General features: G+C 42.0%; 1 protein-coding gene across 6 annotated transcripts in view; it reads left to right on the plus strand.

Moving 5' to 3' along the window:
* Positions 1-228: 228 nt before the first annotated feature.
* LOC112233545 (smoothelin) overlaps positions 229-17,774 on the plus strand; it is an 86,721-nt gene continuing 69,175 nt past the window's right edge. For all 6 annotated transcript variants that reach the window (XM_042320603.1, XM_042320602.1, XM_042320605.1 and 3 more), the window contains exon 1: positions 229-697. In XM_042320603.1, the coding sequence (XP_042176537.1) occupies positions 647-697 (51 nt within the window). In that variant the 5' untranslated portion in view covers positions 229-646. The remainder of the gene's footprint in view (positions 698-17,774) is intronic.

Raw genomic sequence — 17,774 nt, forward strand, 5'->3', positions numbered from 1 at the left:
AGGCAACATAATGATACTGTTTATCTAAATATTTTTGTCCTCTTGGCCTAGTTTTTTTTCTGAACTTAATTACGTGTATTACTTATTGACTGTAATAACTACATCTTGAGTACCCAGGAAGGGCCGCGGTTTTGAATATTTTATTCAATTGGTCGATGAGTATTTCAGGGGCGGGGCAGACATCAAATCTAGTGGGATTCTGTATTCAAACTCAAACTCTGGTTCGTTTATTCTAAACATTTTAGGAGTGAGAGAAAAGTGAAGGAAGCCAGATAGAGTTGAGGTTTTTAAATATGTTTTTAATCTCTAAATCACTCCAATCGTTTTTTTATTGACATCATCCAAAAGTTATTTTGAGGCAGGGGTTTTCATTGTGATCAGACTCTCATAAATTATTTGTAAAGTTGCTTTGAAGAAACTCTGATTCGAGCAGGTGGAGCATCAATTCCGACACGTCAAAAGGGGACTTGGATCTTCTTTTGGGATATAATTGTTGCCAGCATTTGTATGCTACTGGCCTACGTTATTACATTGATAGGTCAGTTATTTGTTTGAAGGACGTTTCCAAAACAAAAGCGGCTTTTTGTTGGTCGTTGAGTTTGCGCTTTTTACCGTTCACCTGTCCATTGTAGCCTAAAGACTGAAAATGTCTGCTGAAAGGTATTCAACTTTGGATGAACCGTCGCTTCGGAATCTGGTGAGTATGGTGTGAAATAAATACTGCTTTATTTATATTGTGTGTACCTCGGCTCATATTACACTTTACTAGAAGCTAATTTACACCTGAGAATAATTGGGCATGGAATCTCAGGTTCTCCCCAGTACCTATGAAAAGGGAGCGACAATGATTAGCCACAATAGTGGCATCTGCGATTTGCCTTCAAAATAAGTCACGCATTAAGTGATGCAAATGGATACAAATAGTGTAATCATGCCATATTTGGACTAGAATTATACATTGTAATGTTAAAATTTAAATTGGAATCCAATTCATTTTACAATAAACAGAACATTGAAATCACACTGTGGATGTATTAGGCTGCATAATTGCATTGGGGGAATAATTACAGTGTCAGAAAGCATTCCACATCTTGTTGTGTTACAGGCTGAATGTAATATTGATTACATTTAGATTTTGTGCCACTGGCCTACACACACTACCCCCATACTATGAAAGTGCAATTATGAAAACATTTTTATTACGTTGCATGGACTGTGTGCAATAATGGTGTGAACATGATTTTTGAATAACTACCTCATCTCTGTACCACACAAATACAGAAAATTGTAAGGTCCCTCAGTCAAGCAGTGCATTTTAAACACAGATTAATCCACAAAGAAAAGGGAGGTTTTACATTGCCTAGCAAAGAAGGGCACCTATTGGTAAAAAAAAAAGACATTGACTATCGCTTTGAGCAAGGTGAAGTTAACAATACACCCGGTCACTACAAAGATACAGGCGTCCTTCCCAGAGTAAGGACACCACTCAGGGATTTCACCATGTAGCCAATGGTGACTTTAAAACAGAGTAGCAGGAGAAGAACCTAAAACACAAGGCTGGAGTTTGAGTGGCCTAGTTACAGTTTTGACTTAAATCGGCTTGACAATCAATGGCAATTCTTGAAAATGGCTTCCTAGCAATGATCAACATCCAACTCGACAGAGCGTGAATCATTTTTAAAAGAATGTGCAAATATTGTACAATCCAGGTGTGCAAAGCTCGTCGAGACTTAGCCAGAAAGACTTCCAGCTGTAATCGCTACTAAAGGTGATTCTAACACTCCAATACCTTGACTTTGTTGTCCTTAAGCCATGTTGCAACAACTTTGGAAGTATGCTTGGTCATTGTCTATTTGGAAGACCCATTTGAGACTAAGCTTTAACTTCCTGACTGATGTCTTGATGTTGCTTCAATATATCTACATCATTTTACTTCCTCATAATGCCATCTATTTTGTGAAGTACACCAGTCCCTCTTGCAGCAAAGCACCCTCACAACATGCTGCCACCCCTGTGCTTCAAGGTTGGGATGGTTTTCTTTGGATTGCAAACCTCCCCCGGTTTCCTCCAAACATAACAATGGTCATTATAGCCAAACAGTTGTATTTTTGTTTCATCAGACCAGAGGATATTTCTCAAAAAAGTAAGGTCTGTGTGCCCATCTGCAGTTGCAAACCGTAGTCTGGCTTTTTTATGACAGTTTGAGCAGTGGCTTCTTCCTTGCTGAGCGGCCTTTCAGGTTATGTCGATATGGGACTCATGACTGTGGATATAGATACTTTTGTACCTGTTTCCTCCAGCATTTTCACAAGGTCCTTTGCTGTTGTTCTGGGATTGATATGCACTTTTCACACCAAAGTACGTTCATCTCTAGAAGACAGAATGCGTCTCCTTCCTGAGTGGTATGATGGCTGCGTGGTCCCATGGTGTTTATACTTGCGTACTATTGTTTATACAGATGAACGTGGTACCTTCAGGCGTTTGGAAATTGCTCCCAAGGATGAACCAGACTTGTGGAGGTCTACAATTGTTTTTCCTGAGGTCTTGGCTGATTTCTTTTAATATTCCCATGATGTCAAGCAGAGGCACTGAGTTTGAAGGTAGGCCTTGAAATACATCCACAGGTGCAGCTCCAATTGACTCAAATTATATCAATTAGCCTATCAGAAGCTTCTAAAGCCACAACATAATTTTCTGGAATTTTCCTAGCTGTTTAAAGGCACAGTCAATTTAGTGTACATAAACTTCTGACTCACTGGAATTGTGATACAAAAATTACTTGTGTCATGCACAAAGTAGATGTCCTACCCGACTTGCCCAAACTATAGTTTGTTCACAAGAAATTTGTGGAGTGGTTAAAAAACGAGTTTTAATGACTCCAACCTAAGTCTAAGTAAATTTCCGACTTCAACTGTATCCCTCGAACTCAACCATGGACCTCGAAGCCAGTTCCACTCTAATCAGGGACTGATTTAGTCTTGGAACACCAGGTGGGTGCAATTTAATTAACAGGTAGAATAGAAAACCAGCAGGATCTGGAACTCGTAGGGTAAGAATTGAATACCCCTGGTATATATGAATGGACAAAGCCATCGATCACGTGACACCAATTATTGCTATGTGAAGACTCAATATCGCATTGAAACCAAATGAAGTCGGTTGAGATGGCGTCTCATTGACTCCAGCCACCCAATCCCATAGACTTTTCTCGCTGCTCTGCAAGCGTTACTGGAGCCGCCTGATACCAAGAGGCTCCTGAACAGCTTTCTATCCCCAAGCCATAAGACTGCTAAATGGCTCTGACCATACATATTTTAACCCTACCACTCCAGTATCCCGGCACATTGTAAATATGGTATTGGCATTGTCCCTGTATATAGCTAGCCTACATTCTCATGTTCTTATTTATATTTAGTGTGTTTTTGTTCTTCTTTACTTATTTTATTTTTTATAGTACTATAAATTACAGTGTTGGGAAATAGCAAGCGAGAAAGACATTTCACTGTGCACGTGACAATTGAAACATAACATGCGCAGTTTGAGCTACTCCAGGATGTTACGTTGCAGGCTAGCTAGTATAAGATGGCGCTGCAGTGGATAGCAGCCGTTTTACTCTATTTAAAAAAAAAATAAGAATTTATGCTGCTTTTTTTTTAACATAATGTCTCCGTCATCATTTCCTATGACCAAAAACAGCTTCTGGACAACAGAACAGTGATCACTAACCTCGATTTGGATGACAATTTCTACTTGTCGGCAGCTCTGGACGTTCTGCTTACCAGGCCCTAATACCCAAGACTCTAAAGAGAAAACGACAGCACACGAGATGCAAATAGGCCGGCATCCTGATGTGACTATGTTGGCGAGCAAAAAAACTGCCTCTACCCACTGTTCTATTGGGGAACGTACAGTCATTAGAGGACTAACTGGACGAGCTCTGCTTGAGACTATCTTGTCAACAGGACCTGAAGAACTGTAATATTCTGTTTTTCTGAGTTGTGGCTGAACAAGGACATGGATAATATACATCCCTGTTTTTTTCATGCCTTGTCTCGACCGGACAGCAGCCTCTGGAAGGGGGAGGGGTGTATCTCTTTGTTAACAGCTGGTGCGCAATCTAATGTTAAGGAAGTCTCTATTTTTTTGCTCGCCTAAGTTAGAATACCTCATGATAAGCTGCAGACCATACTATTTACCAAGAATTGTCATTTTTCGTAGCTGTCTATTTACCTCCTGAGTCAAACTCATTCCAAGGAGGGGCGAGAGTTTGCAAGTTTTCGCTCCACCCTTGTACGATACTGGGTGCTTCTCTTGGCCTGTGATTTGAATGCAGGGGAACTGAAATCCGTTTGATAAAATTTGACCAGCATGTCACTGGTGCAACTATATGCGACACAACTCTTGATCACCTTCACTCCACACACACAAATGCGTACAAGGCTCTCCCTCGCCCTCCCTTTGGCAAATCTGACCATAAATATCCGCCTGATTTCTGGTTACAAAAACTCAAACAGGAAGAACCAGTGGCACGCTCAATACGGAAGTGGTCCGATGAAGCGGATTCTAAGCTACAGGACTGTTTTGCTAGCACAGACTTTAGTATGTTCCGGGATTCATCCATGTGACGGTTTGTGCCGTCACTCTGTTACCAAACTTAGCATCTGCACTGTTTTTAATTAAAAAATGTAACATTAAAAGACAACCTTGTGCATTGAGTTGTACGGTTTGTTTAACTTTTGTTTTGGTTTGGCATATAATCAGATTCCCAGCATCATTCTGTTCCAGTGGAATTGCCATTAGCTAATGTGGCTCACGTCAGTGGTGTCAAAGTCCCGCAATAAGGGCTATGATGCTAATATTTGTGTGCACTCTTCAGCGTTGTGTTTTCTGGGTGTCACTGAGTAGGCTGATGCCTATTGAGTGTGCACACATAAAATAGTGTAAGGCTGTACAGTCCAATATGAATGTTGACTGGGGCACTGATTTGCATAGTCAGTTCTGCAATAAGAACTGTGATGCTAATATTTGTGCAAACGCTATTCCATGGAGTTGTATTCTGTGGGTGTCACTGAGTAGGCTGATACCTATGGAGTGTGCACCCATAAAATGGGGTAAGGCTGTACAGTGTACATAATTATGCCACCTATGCAATTATGCAGTCCAATACAGTGCCTTCAAGAGAGTATTCACACCCCTTGACTTTTTGTTGCGTTAGCCTGTATTTAAAATTGATTAAATTGAGATTTTTTTGTCGCTGGCCTACACACAATACTCCATAATGTCTAAGTGGAATTATGTTTTTTGAAATGTTTACTGAAATATCTTGAGTCAATAAGTATTGAACCCCTTTGTTATGGCAAGCCTAAACAAGTTCAGGGGTAACATTTGCTTAACAAGTGACAAGTTGCATGGACTGTATGTAATAATAGTGTTTTAACATGATTTTTGAATTACTACCTCATTTCTGTACCCCACACATGCAATTATCTGTAAGGTCGAGCAGTAAATTTCATATTGATAGATAGCAAGTTATTAATTATGCTTTGGATGGTGTATCGATACACCCAGTAATATATAGGTAAAGGCATCCTTCCTAATTCATTTGCCGGAGAGGAAGGAAGCTCAGGGATTTCACCATGAGGCCCAATGACTTTAAAACAATTACAGTTTAATGGCTGTGATGGGAGAAACTGAGGATGGATCAACATTGAAGTTACTCAACAATACTATCCTAATTGACAATTTGAAAATAAGGAAGCCTTTACAAAATAAACATTTCCAAAACATGCATCCTGTTTGAAACAAGGCATTAAATCAATACTGCAAAAAATGTGGCAAAGCAATTCACTTTTGTTCAGAATACAACACATTACTGAGTACCACTCTCCATATTTTCAAGTATAGTGGTGGCTGCAACATGTTATGGGTATGCTTGTAATCGTTAAGGACTGGGGACTTTTTCAGGATAAAAATGGAATGGAGTTAAGCAAAGGTAAAATCCTAGAGGAAAACCTGCTTCAGTCTGCTTTCCACCAGACACTAGGAGATGAATTCACCTTTCAGCAGGACAATAACCTAAAACACAAGGCCAAATCTACACTGGAGTTGCTTACCAAGAAGACCATGACTGTTCTGGTGTGAAATGACAGCAGGCTTTTAACCAGTATGTCCAGAAAGCCCCAGAGTCCCAGACAATATAGAATTATAAAAATAAGTCTCTGACACCCAATTCTGCATTTTTATTGTTTTATATATATTTTTTCAAACATTGTTTTCTTAAAGATGAATGTAAATGGGCTACAATTTACCTATGGAGATTAAGGTGAGTCTCAAACTTTTCAGACGACAGTGTAGGTCTGTGCTTGATGTATGGTAGATCCTAGCCTACATGTCAATGGCATCCCAATTATTCTCATTTTCTATAGACTAACATAGTAGTTTGGTGAGCACGTAGTAGTCCCTGGGAATTTTGAACAGTTTTTTTGAGCACACACATTCCTCAATGCACCCCTTGACCCCTTAGGATGCACGTATTTGTAGCAGTTTGAGCTACTGGTTCTAGACACCTGGTTCTAAATACTTCTAAATGAGTCTAGACACCCATTTAGAAGTATTTTAGCCAGATTGGTATTGCCTTGCTGAACACTAACAGACAGTACCTTTTAAAAAATCCCAGTTGTGGTGGAGGTGACATGACAGACAATGTTGCTCAACAGGCTTAGTCATAAAATCTTCCAGACAGAAATGCTGATGGACAGGACACCTAGAGACAGGGCTTAATGGTGTTTACTTAAAGGCCCAGAGCAGTCAGCATTCAGTTTTCCTGTTTCATATGATATTGTACAACAGCTGATGACGCCAATTGTCAAAGTGTGTTATTTTCTGATAGTTGCTGGTTGAAAATACAATCTACACAGATTGTATCAGCAGGTTTGCATGGGGGAGAGTTCTGGCTTTTCATGGTGACATCACCATGCGATAAATTGGTTATTAGACCAATAAGAAAGAGTTCCAAACCTCTCTGCCAATAGTTTTCAGCTTTCCCCTCCCCACTCAAACCACCCCGACATTCCTTGCAAATGTCTTGCTTGAAAAAGTGTTTTGCTAAAAAGCCATTTTTGCCTATTTAAAAAAAATGGAAATCTGTTACAGTAAATTACTTAATTGTTTCCTAGAAAATATGTGGTATTTATGAAAATCGCTGCATTGGGCCTTTAAGGAAACTGCTGTAACATTAGTGTCTTATGCCTCATAACACCTGTCTGTGTGTGTGATCATTGGAGATGTATTAGTCACCTGGGCCTTATCAGACACTCTTACTCTGTATCTCCCACACACATACAACCATAAAACTAACTACTGTACATACTTCCACAATCCACACTCAAGTGTTGTTGAGGACCATTACACCTTGGAATGAGGATGGTATAACTGCTCTATTTCCAGCATGTATTCGAGGAACACAAAATGACATCAGTCATATCAGTATCTAAGTCACTGGTAATAATCCCCCAGTGACATCTGATACTGCTGAAAAAGAGAGAATACCTGCCTTGTCTAGTGCTGTTCTGTGCTGGTAAAACACTTAACATCTGGGCTAGCTGAGGTCAGTTTGATTAGCTGGCCAGCTATCAGATGGGGCTCAAGTTCTCCTTTTGTGGCAAGAAATAATGCTCAGGGTTGTTATCCTTATAGGCCACTTTCCCAAGAATTGTTGTTCAGATACAAACACAGTCTGTCTACCTGAAAAAGCAAAAAGGCCATCTTAAAATAACATGATTTGCACTGTTAAAATTGCTCATTTTGGTAGAGGAATGCAATCTGTTTGTGCAGAGGCGGATAGGGGTGTGATGATTTGTTGACCTGCTGAGGCTTATTTGATATATTTTACTGAATGCCGTGACTCATGAATCCCCTTCAGAAATATCAGATGGGAGGTATTGTCTAGGCAGGGACTGTGTTACTTTATCCTCGTAAATTTCGAGAGGGCAAACTTTTACCACAGGCAGAAATCTGGCAGAGTGTAAACAGGACTAACATAATATTCCCTCTCATGACGTTCTTTAATGTCCTCAGCTTGAAAATGATCTGAATTCAGTATGGACTATATATGGAATAGTTAGAGACGGGAATATGCACATCTGTAGCTTTAATCGTTTTTCCTCTTCGCACTTCCCGCGTCACTGACCATATTTCCCAAATGAAAGGCGTATGCATTTTCCAGGATGGGAAGAAGATTGGAGATTTACAAAATGTTGATCAAACCACAGCAGAGGAGGAATTGGAGGAACTTTCCTATACAAATGTAAACCCATGAGCCAGTAGAATGAAAGTAGACTGACAGTGAAGGAAAATATACCCTAAGAAATATACAATATTGACTGAACAAAAATATAAACGCAACAGGTAAAGTGCTGGTCCCATGTTTCATGAGCTGAAATAAAATATCCCACAAATGTTCCATACGCACAAAAAGTTTATTTCTCTCAAATGTTGTGCACAAGTTTGTGAGTGAGAATTTGTCCTTTGCCAAGATAACCCATCCACCTGTCAGGTGTGGCATATCAACAAGCTGATTAAACAGAATGATCATTACACAGGTGCACCTTGTGCTGGGGACAATAAAAGGTCACTAAAATGTGCAGTTTTGTCACGCAGCACAATCCCATAGATGTCTCAAGTTTTGAGGGAGCGTGCAATTGGCATGCTGACTTCAGGAATGTGCACCAGAGCTTTTGCCATATAATGTAATGTTAATTTATCTACCATAAGCTGCCTCCAATGTCGTTTTCGAAAATGTGGCAGTACGTTCAACCCAGCCTCACAACCACAGACCAAGTGTAACCACGCTAGTCCAGGACCACATCCGGCTTCTTCACCTGCGGGATGGTCTTTGACAAGACACCCGGACAGTTGATAAAACTGTGGGCTTGCACAACAGAAGAATTTCTGCACAAACTGTCATAAACCGTCTAAGGGAAGCTCATCTGCATGCTCGTCGTACTCACCAGGGTCTTGACCTGACTGTAGTTCTGTGTCGTAACCAACTTCAGTGGGCAAATGCTAACCTCCGATGGCCACTGGCATGCTGAAGTGTGCTCTTCAGCGTGTGGGCGAGCAGTTTTCCGATGTCAATGTTGTGAACAGAGTGTCCCATGGTGGCTTTGGGGTTATGGAATGGGAAGGCATAAGCTACGGACAACGAACACAATTGCATTTTATCGATGGCAATTTGAATGCCCAGAGATACCGTGATGAGATCCTGAGGCCCATTGTTATGCCATTCTTCCACTGTCATCACCTTATGTTCCAGCATGATAATGCACGGCCCCATGTTGCAAGGATATGTACACAATTCCTGGAAGCTGAAAATATCCCTTCCATGGCCTGCATACTCACCAGACATGTCACCCATTGAGCATGTTTGGGATGCTCTAGAATGATGTGTACGACAGTATGTTCCAGTTCCCACCAATATCCAGCAACTTTGCACAGATATTGAAGAGGAGTGGGACAATATTCCACAGGCCACAATCAACAGCCTGATCAACACTATGCGAAGGAGATGTCTCGTTGCATGAGGCAAATGGTGATACCTTTTTTTTAAGGTATGCATCTGTTGGTGACAGATCTGTACTCCTAGTGAAATCCATAGATTAGGGCCTAATGAATTTATTTCAATTTGACTGATTTCATTATATGAACTTTAACTCAGTAAAATATTTGAAATTGTTGCATGTTGCATTTATGTTTTTGTTCAGTGTAGTAGATACATTTGGTGTATTTAGGCTGATAATGGACATTATAATCACATAATAACAAAGAATGGAATTCTATGTCTCTCACCAGACCCCAGTGCAGTATGTATGGGACTAAGTTAGGCCTTCACTGGTGCCTGTCCCCCATGGCTCCCGTTGTCCCCCCCCCCCTCATCTCAGATGTGACCACAAACAAGGGTCGCAGAGCTCCCAGCCCCCCCTGAGCTCTACAAAGATGCTTGATGTTTTAAGTGTCACTTTTTTCCATGGAAGAATCATCTCCAAAGGAAACAAAAGGCTGTTTGGGGCTTATTGCTCCAGTTGAGTTGTTTATATGGAGGTCTGATCTGATTTGGCCCTGCTGTTGGAGAGAAGGATGAATGGCGCCAAATGTTTTTTTTTCTCTCCCAATAAAAGATGGCCCACAGCATCCAACTTTTTTTTTAAAAGACACCAGCAGCAGGGTAGCAGTTTGAACATAGGATTTGTAACCTGTTGCTACTCAGGAAGATGCTTAAAAAAAGCCATTGACAAGAATTTAACGGTAAAACTGTGATTGGCCTATATTTACAACAGGCACTGTGGAGTCTGGGGTGTGGTTGCTACAAAAACACATTTGGAATAACCTCATACACACACACTGCTGTGCTTTAATGAACTAAACAGAGAGGAGGTCATATGGTGGTCTCCCTAACGGTACTAATCTCATGAATACTCTTCCATTCAGTCCACTGCCAGCTGCCTGCCTGCTGGTATATTGCTCATTTGTTCCCCTCTACAGCAACCAGGAAAAATCTTTTCAGTTGGACTCCTTGAACACACACACAATCACCAGTTGGTGTCTTCTCTGGCTTTTTGACACCAAACTACTGGAGGCTGGTTCCCGAAAGCTTAAGTACATGTCGAGTGTGAAATGCAGAAAAAGAAGGACATGGTCACAGAGCAGTGACAATTGCTAGGGTCAAGATTCCTTTGAAAATATGTCCCCTAATACTCATTAATGAAGATGGAGTCATTTTTCATTTCTGACCTGAGTGTTTGTGCTGATCTGAAATATTTACGAAAGCAGCAGTTGGGAAACACTAAACTTGTTATTGCTATGTCTTTTATGATTAGCTGCCCCAAAGGAAAGAAAAAAGGAAGTTGTTTAAGAAAATTGGGAAACAGACATGTTTTTTTCTGCCATGCGTCCCCATAGAACCATTTTTTGATTACAAGCAAGTGTCACTTTCGAGTGATGTGCGCATCCCGGCACCAAAAAGCTCTGTAGCAGGATAGCTAATGCTAAAGTCAGGATCTTAACAAACTTAAAGATGCACTTTGCAGAAATTGCTCCGCCATTTCCTTGCTCCGCCATTTCCTTCCATTTCCACATTTGAATAGTTCACATAATTTCAGTTTTCTGTGACCAATACAAGCAAGTATAGTGTAGAGAATCATTGTACCATTTTAAACCACTGTGAAAAATATTTTCCATAATCTATTGTAATTTGAGCTGTTTGAAGCTGGTGTACAAACACAAAAACTAAACTTAAGAAAGGGAAGCATAGAAATAGTGGATATAGAACAGATCAACTGCTTCTTGGACTTGCTTTTTTAATGTAACCTTTTTTTAACTAGGCAAGTCAGTTAAGATCAAATTCTTATTTACAATGATGGCCTACCAGGGATCAGTGGGTTAACTACCTAGCAGAATGACAGAGTTTTACCTTGTCAGCTCGGGGATTCGATCCAGCAACCTTTCGGTTACTGGACCAACACTCTCACCACTGGGCTACCTGCCATCCCAATGAGAATGATAGATCTATAACACCCATTTCTATGTTAATTTGCTTAAACTGCCATTTAAAGTTGCATTTGATTGTATCAAAACAAAGATGTTTCTGATGACAAGCCGCACGCGCAACTTTTTATTTGAACCTTTCCACGCGGCTGGGAAATGGGTATATAATAACCCATGATATTAAATAAATAGTGACCCAGTTTTTCAGTTAAGCTGGTTAGCTGTGTATGATGATTGTTAGTCATTATGCTCTAAGCTGTGAGCCAATGTGACAGACCTGTAGGATGGGCCAGCCCACAGGTGTTTTAGACAGGGGTACTGTCAGTGCTGCGATCCCCTCCCTCTTGCCAGGGGCTGATTTGTCACAACAGCACAGGAGGCAGGGCGCACCTGCTCACTCACGTGAGATTGACAGTCTGACAGATCCTTGGCGTCAAGCAGCCTACCCACTCTTTCTGCGATGCTTTGACCCTGCAGCGGTTACTCTCTCCCTCCTTCCTTCTGTGCTCTAGCCTGTGTGTGCAGGTGATCATCTGGTTAACAAACCTTTTATATCTTATCTCTGAAGTTCGGATAATTAGCTGAAGATAGTGTACAAGCTTGGGCACTGAGCTCAACTTTCCCTTTGAACTGATGTTGGTGTTAAGATGGCACCTTCTGTGTCTCTAGTGCCAGATTTACAATACAGGGCTATTAGATTTTCTTTTCACATTGTCCTTGCCAGCATAAATCCAGCAACTATGGGAGACGCCTAACCAGGCCAGTCCAGTACAGCTCGGTTCTGTTTTGCTCAGTGGCGTGAAAAGCGTATTAATCTGTATTGTGTTTTGTGACCGTGATGCATTTTTCATCACTGGATAAAGGGAAGGAAAATGGGGATACCTAGTCAGTTGTACAACTGAATGCGTTCAACTGAAATGTGTCTTCCGCCGTTAACCCAACCCCTCTGATAGACATGATTGATATGAGGTCTCTCTATCCCAGGCGCCATGTGGGCTGATCAGCCGTGTAGGATGTCCTGCATGGTGATTTGTGACTGGGCTTGCAGGCTCTGTGACCCACCCTTTCTCTCCAGCGAGAGATTCACATGTTAAAAATAGAGTAATTACACTGTGTGGTTCAGGTCCAGCGATATATGGGACCCCTGGGTTGGAGGTTTATGGCTCTCTGGGCCCTTCTGTGTTGACAGGGGCTTGGGAGGTAAAGAGTGGAGAGAAGGAATGGGTTTGTTTTGGAGACTCACACACCAGTCCCATGTCCTCAGGTCCCAAGAGGCATGCTCGAAAATGCCAGCTCCATCATCAGAGAAAATTGGAAGAATTACACAGAATTATAAAGTCAGTAATTATTTATATATGTTTTAGATAAAAGTGGGTATTCTGTTTTCATGTTTGTCTTTCGCAGTAAGTCTGTTACATTCAGAGGCCAAGATTTTGGTTACAGCACACTGGCATTGGAAGGATATAAATTCATTTTTGACTGAAGTCAACCTTTGAGGCATCAAGAAAACCAGCCCTGCCCTGGTTTCCCTTCTGAGGGGCTGTGAGAGGCTGAGGGAAGATGATGTAGTTAATACTCACGTGTTTTCCATGTAGGCCCCGGATTCAAGCTGCTGCCTGCCTTACAGATACTCTCACAGCTCCAGGCTGACACACATGCGCGAGCAGATAGGATTCCAGGTAGTGTCCGAGCAGAAACCATCGAGTCTTAGTTTACAACAACCCAAACAACTGCTGATTAGTAGCTGAAATTACCTTTGACCTCTATGGCTGTTTAGAACATTTTATGGCTGGTGTTTTTCTCACCCAGAGCGAGCAAAGCTGTAAATTATGTGAGCAGAGTTCAGACGGCAGACCTGATTCTCCACTGGACCTGTTGTCATTCTCAGGCATTACTAGTCACTTTATGTTTGACAGAGCGCCTCTATTAGTATTCCGATTCTCAAGTAGAACAAATGTATTCTCTACCTAGTGGCCACTGTCTTACATCAGACAATGCCCAATGACTGTGTTGTCATTGGACTTGTGTGTGTGTGACAGCCACAATGCTTTGTCCCACTACTTAACTGACAACAGTGTATCACGTCATTGACACATTGGCAGTGTGGTGGTGGTGTCGTACATACGCTCTGACTATAACGTTAGAACGCACTGGAACCAGAGCCATGGAGATGAGGCAGAGCATATTTATTTGATAAGATGGGACATTTCTGTCTCTGCCAAGTGCTTAAAATAGTATTTTTGGCTCAGAAGTGGTGAGAAAAAATGCAATGAACTTTGAGATGGGCTATATTTATAGTGTGGGTTATTTTTAGTCCATTGTATTGCACAATGTTTGATACAAGAACAATCGCTTTGAGTAAATATAGTATGGATGTTTAGTTTCATTTATTAAATATACTATGTGCTGTAGACTTATGTATAAATTGAAACAAAATACCATGATATTCAGTCAAATATTTTATTTGTAAATCGTGACTCCTTGTAAACCATAAGTGTACATGAAGTTCTTTATATATCGGCAACATAATAAGTTATGTTACCCATTTGTCCTGCAGTTCCTGGAGAGGTAACAGGAAAAGACCAGGCTTGAGCGATAAATTGAGGCTTTGGTCCCTTTCACCACCTGTCTCTCGGTGCTCTGGATATCTGTGTGTATGTGTTCCTCCCAGTCTGACTATGCTTGCTGCAGTTCGGTGCAGTGTTGACAGACTAAAGGGAGGACTTCCAGAAAGCTGCAGGTTGAAAAGCAAGAGGGACCTCTACACAGCTGGTCTCTTCTGCAAGACTCTTAACCTGAACCACATCTGTAAGTGGCCAATGCATAACGGCATGTAATAATAAAACATATGTATAATCGCTCTTGAGAGAGGGGTGTCAGACAAGCTTTTAAGTCCTAATTGATAGGTTAGTTAGCACTAGATCTTAGTCTTAGAGATATTCCACTGTCAGGGCTCAGCCCTGGTCTGGTCTGGCTCTATAAAGTGAAGCAGCAGGCAGGGCTTTGGGGGCTGCTCCCTGCTTGTCTGCAGCAACACCCAGTCAAACGGAAAGCTCTGGATAAGGGATCTTCTTCTCCTAGACGGATGGATAGGGATCTGGTTTGGCCCAGTGTTCCCAGTCTGACTTCACGCTTTGGGGGTGTTGAGTTTGGAAATAATGTCTGTCTTCTGCTTTCTCTGGCAAATACCTGCGTCAGATTCATGGAGCAGGTGTTGTGATCCCAGTGGGGACATTCAACAGATATTTAGAGTCCTGTGTGACAACCCTCAGCCAGCCGTTGTCAGTGACTGCTGGTCCCCCAGCTGCCCTCTCCCCTCTGCCTGGCCATGACAGCCCTGACACTCCATGCCCAGCCAGCCTGGAAACTTATAGCATTTGTGGGGGGAAATTATGATGGATGCAGAACTCTCCCCTGTCCTCTATTACATTATCTTGTCTCTTTTCATCACTTCTAGGATCATCTTAGGCTATAGCTCCTTAGCAGCTCTCCACTCTTCCACCAGGAGCTGTATATCAGACAGGCCTGTAAAGATCATCTCCAGGTGTAAGATGGGGATTTGCAGACCCCTGTGACACACCACACACACACAGTGATGTCATGGTCTCTACCCTCACTTGCCATAACCAATGTCAAGCGTAACGTATTAACATGAAAATACTTTTGCAAAGGAAGCCATAGTCAAAACTAAAAACAAACCGGACAGACAGGCTAGTTATTTACAGACAGGGAGAGAGTGAAAGCACATAACTGTGGTTTTAGCCTTCCTGTCTGGAATCCCTCAGGATAGAGGCATTTCCTGAGATCCACCAAAGATGTCCTCGAGCGGATGTTGATATTTTGCTTTCCTTGTTACAGTGTTTAAAATGGTGGCGCTCCCAAAATAAACACAGCTGATTTGTAGATAGTGTTTTTTTTTTCTGTCTGCCTGCCACTCTCTGCTCCTGTCCATGTTGCGGTGGAGGAGAGGAGGAGGCTGGACTCACTGGGTTTATGCATCCAGCTGATCACCATGTTCCAGTTCTAGAACCTCCCAGTGTGCTACAATCTCTGTGTTCCATCCCATGGTACTTCCCTCTGTTGCCTCCCTGATTAAGACAAACAAGTCAGTCGTGCAGAGCTACCCATCATGCTCCAGCTGGTCCAAGTTGCCGTGCTCTGGGACTTTAGAGTGGACAACGTTTGCAAGAGATAAGAACCAGGCCAGCTTAGAAAGCTAATGTGACATGGTGTACAATGACGTTCTTTACAAAGATGAGGGGTCCTCTCCCTTTCTTTTGTGCTTGTCCACTCCTCTAATGTAAAGGCATGATGACAGCATTAATACGTTGCTCTAAGCTGCGTGTAGTTGTGAACTTGGCAATACGTTTAAGATCAGGTCGACTTGAACTCCCCTCTTATGTGCTGCACAATACGTTTAAGATCAGGTCGACTTGAACTCCCCTCTTATGTGCTGCACAATACGTTTAAGATCAGGTCGACTTGAACTCCCCTCTTATGTGCTGCACAATACGTTTAAGATCAGGTCGACTTGAACTCCCCTCTTATGTGCTGCACAATACGTTTAAGATCGTTTAAGATCAGATCAGGTCGACTTGAACTCCCCTCTTATGTGCTGCACAATACGTTTAAGATCGGGTCGACTTGAACTCCCCTCTTATGTGCTGCACAATACGTTTAAGATCGGGTCGACTTGAACTCCCCTCTTATGTGCTGCACAATACGTTTAAGATCGGGTATGGAGATAATGGTCAGAAGAAAGCGATAGCAACAAAGCAAATGGAAACTGAGAACATGGTGATTTTGAGTGGGAGGCAGAAGATTGACACCGGTAAAGATGAATAGATATCGAACAAACTAGGCAGGTATGAAATGTCTTTACTTGGGGGAGGAATTGGATAAGGATATATAGCGGATATTGGACTGGACAATGAATGCTAGTGTGATATTTGAGGGAGGAAAATGAGGATGAGATATCAAGATTTTATGTTAAAAATAAAGAGATGGTTGAAATCAAGGAGGGAGGTGCAGAAGACTGAGGGAGGGGACAGTGAATGTGAAAATGTCTGAGGTTTGTAGGGATGGGGATATGGCATGGAATAGAACCGTGTATCCTTGAACTCTCTTAGTTTGCCTGTACACCAGAGGAGGCTGGTGAGAGGAGCCATCTTTTTTAGAGAGTTGGTCCAGATCACGTGAACCATGTTTTCATTGGACATACAGTATTTAGAAACTCTATACCCCCCTTGGATTTCTTCACATTTTATTGTGTTACAAAGTGTTATTAAAATGGATTTAATTGTCTTTTTTTTGTCAACTATCTACACAAAATACTCATGTCAAAGTGGAAGACAAATTCTATAATTAGAATATTAATTTAAAAAATAAACTAATATACACTACATGACCAAAAGTATGTGGACAAATGCTTGTCGAACATCTCATTCCAAAATCATGGGCATTCATGTGCAGTTGGTCTCTCCTTTGCTGCTATAACAGCTTCCACTCTTCTGGGAAGGCTTTCCACTAGATTTTGGAACATTGCTGCGGGCACATAGGCCTGGCTAGCAGTCGGCATTCCAATTAATCCCAAAGGTGTTCGATGGGGTTGAGGTCAGGGCTCTGTGCATGCCAGTTAAGTTTTTCCACACCGATCTTGAAAAACAATTTCTGTATGGACCTCGCTTTGTGCATGGGGGCATTGTCATGCTGAAACAGGAAATGCCTTCCCCAAACTGTTGCCACAAAGTTGGAAGCACAGAATCGTCTAGAATGTCATTGTGCGCTGTATCATCAAGATTTCCCTTCACTGGAACTAAGGGGCCTAGTCCGACCCATGAAAAACAGACCCAGACCATTATTCCTCCTCCACCAAACATTACAATTGGCACTATGCCTTGGGGCAGGTATTCGTCCGTCAGACTGCCAAGTGGTGGAGCGTGATTTATCACTCCAGAAAACGCATTTCCACTGCTCCAGAGTCCAATGGTGGCAAGCTTTACAGCACTCCAGTTGATGCGTGGCATTGCACATGTTGATCTTAGGCTTGTGTGCGGCTGCTCGGTCATGGAAACCCATTTCATGAAGCTCCAGACGAACAGTTATTGTGCTGACATTGCTTCCTGAGGCAGTTTGGAACTCGATAGTGAGTGTTGCAACCGAGGACACACTTGTTACGCGCTACGCACTTCAGCACTCGGCGGTCCCATTCTGTTAGCTTGTGTGGTCTACCA

This window comes from Oncorhynchus tshawytscha, linkage group LG04 (genome assembly GCF_018296145.1).
Source record: "Oncorhynchus tshawytscha isolate Ot180627B linkage group LG04, Otsh_v2.0, whole genome shotgun sequence".
In the NCBI taxonomy this organism is placed as follows: Eukaryota; Metazoa; Chordata; class Actinopteri; order Salmoniformes; family Salmonidae; genus Oncorhynchus; species Oncorhynchus tshawytscha.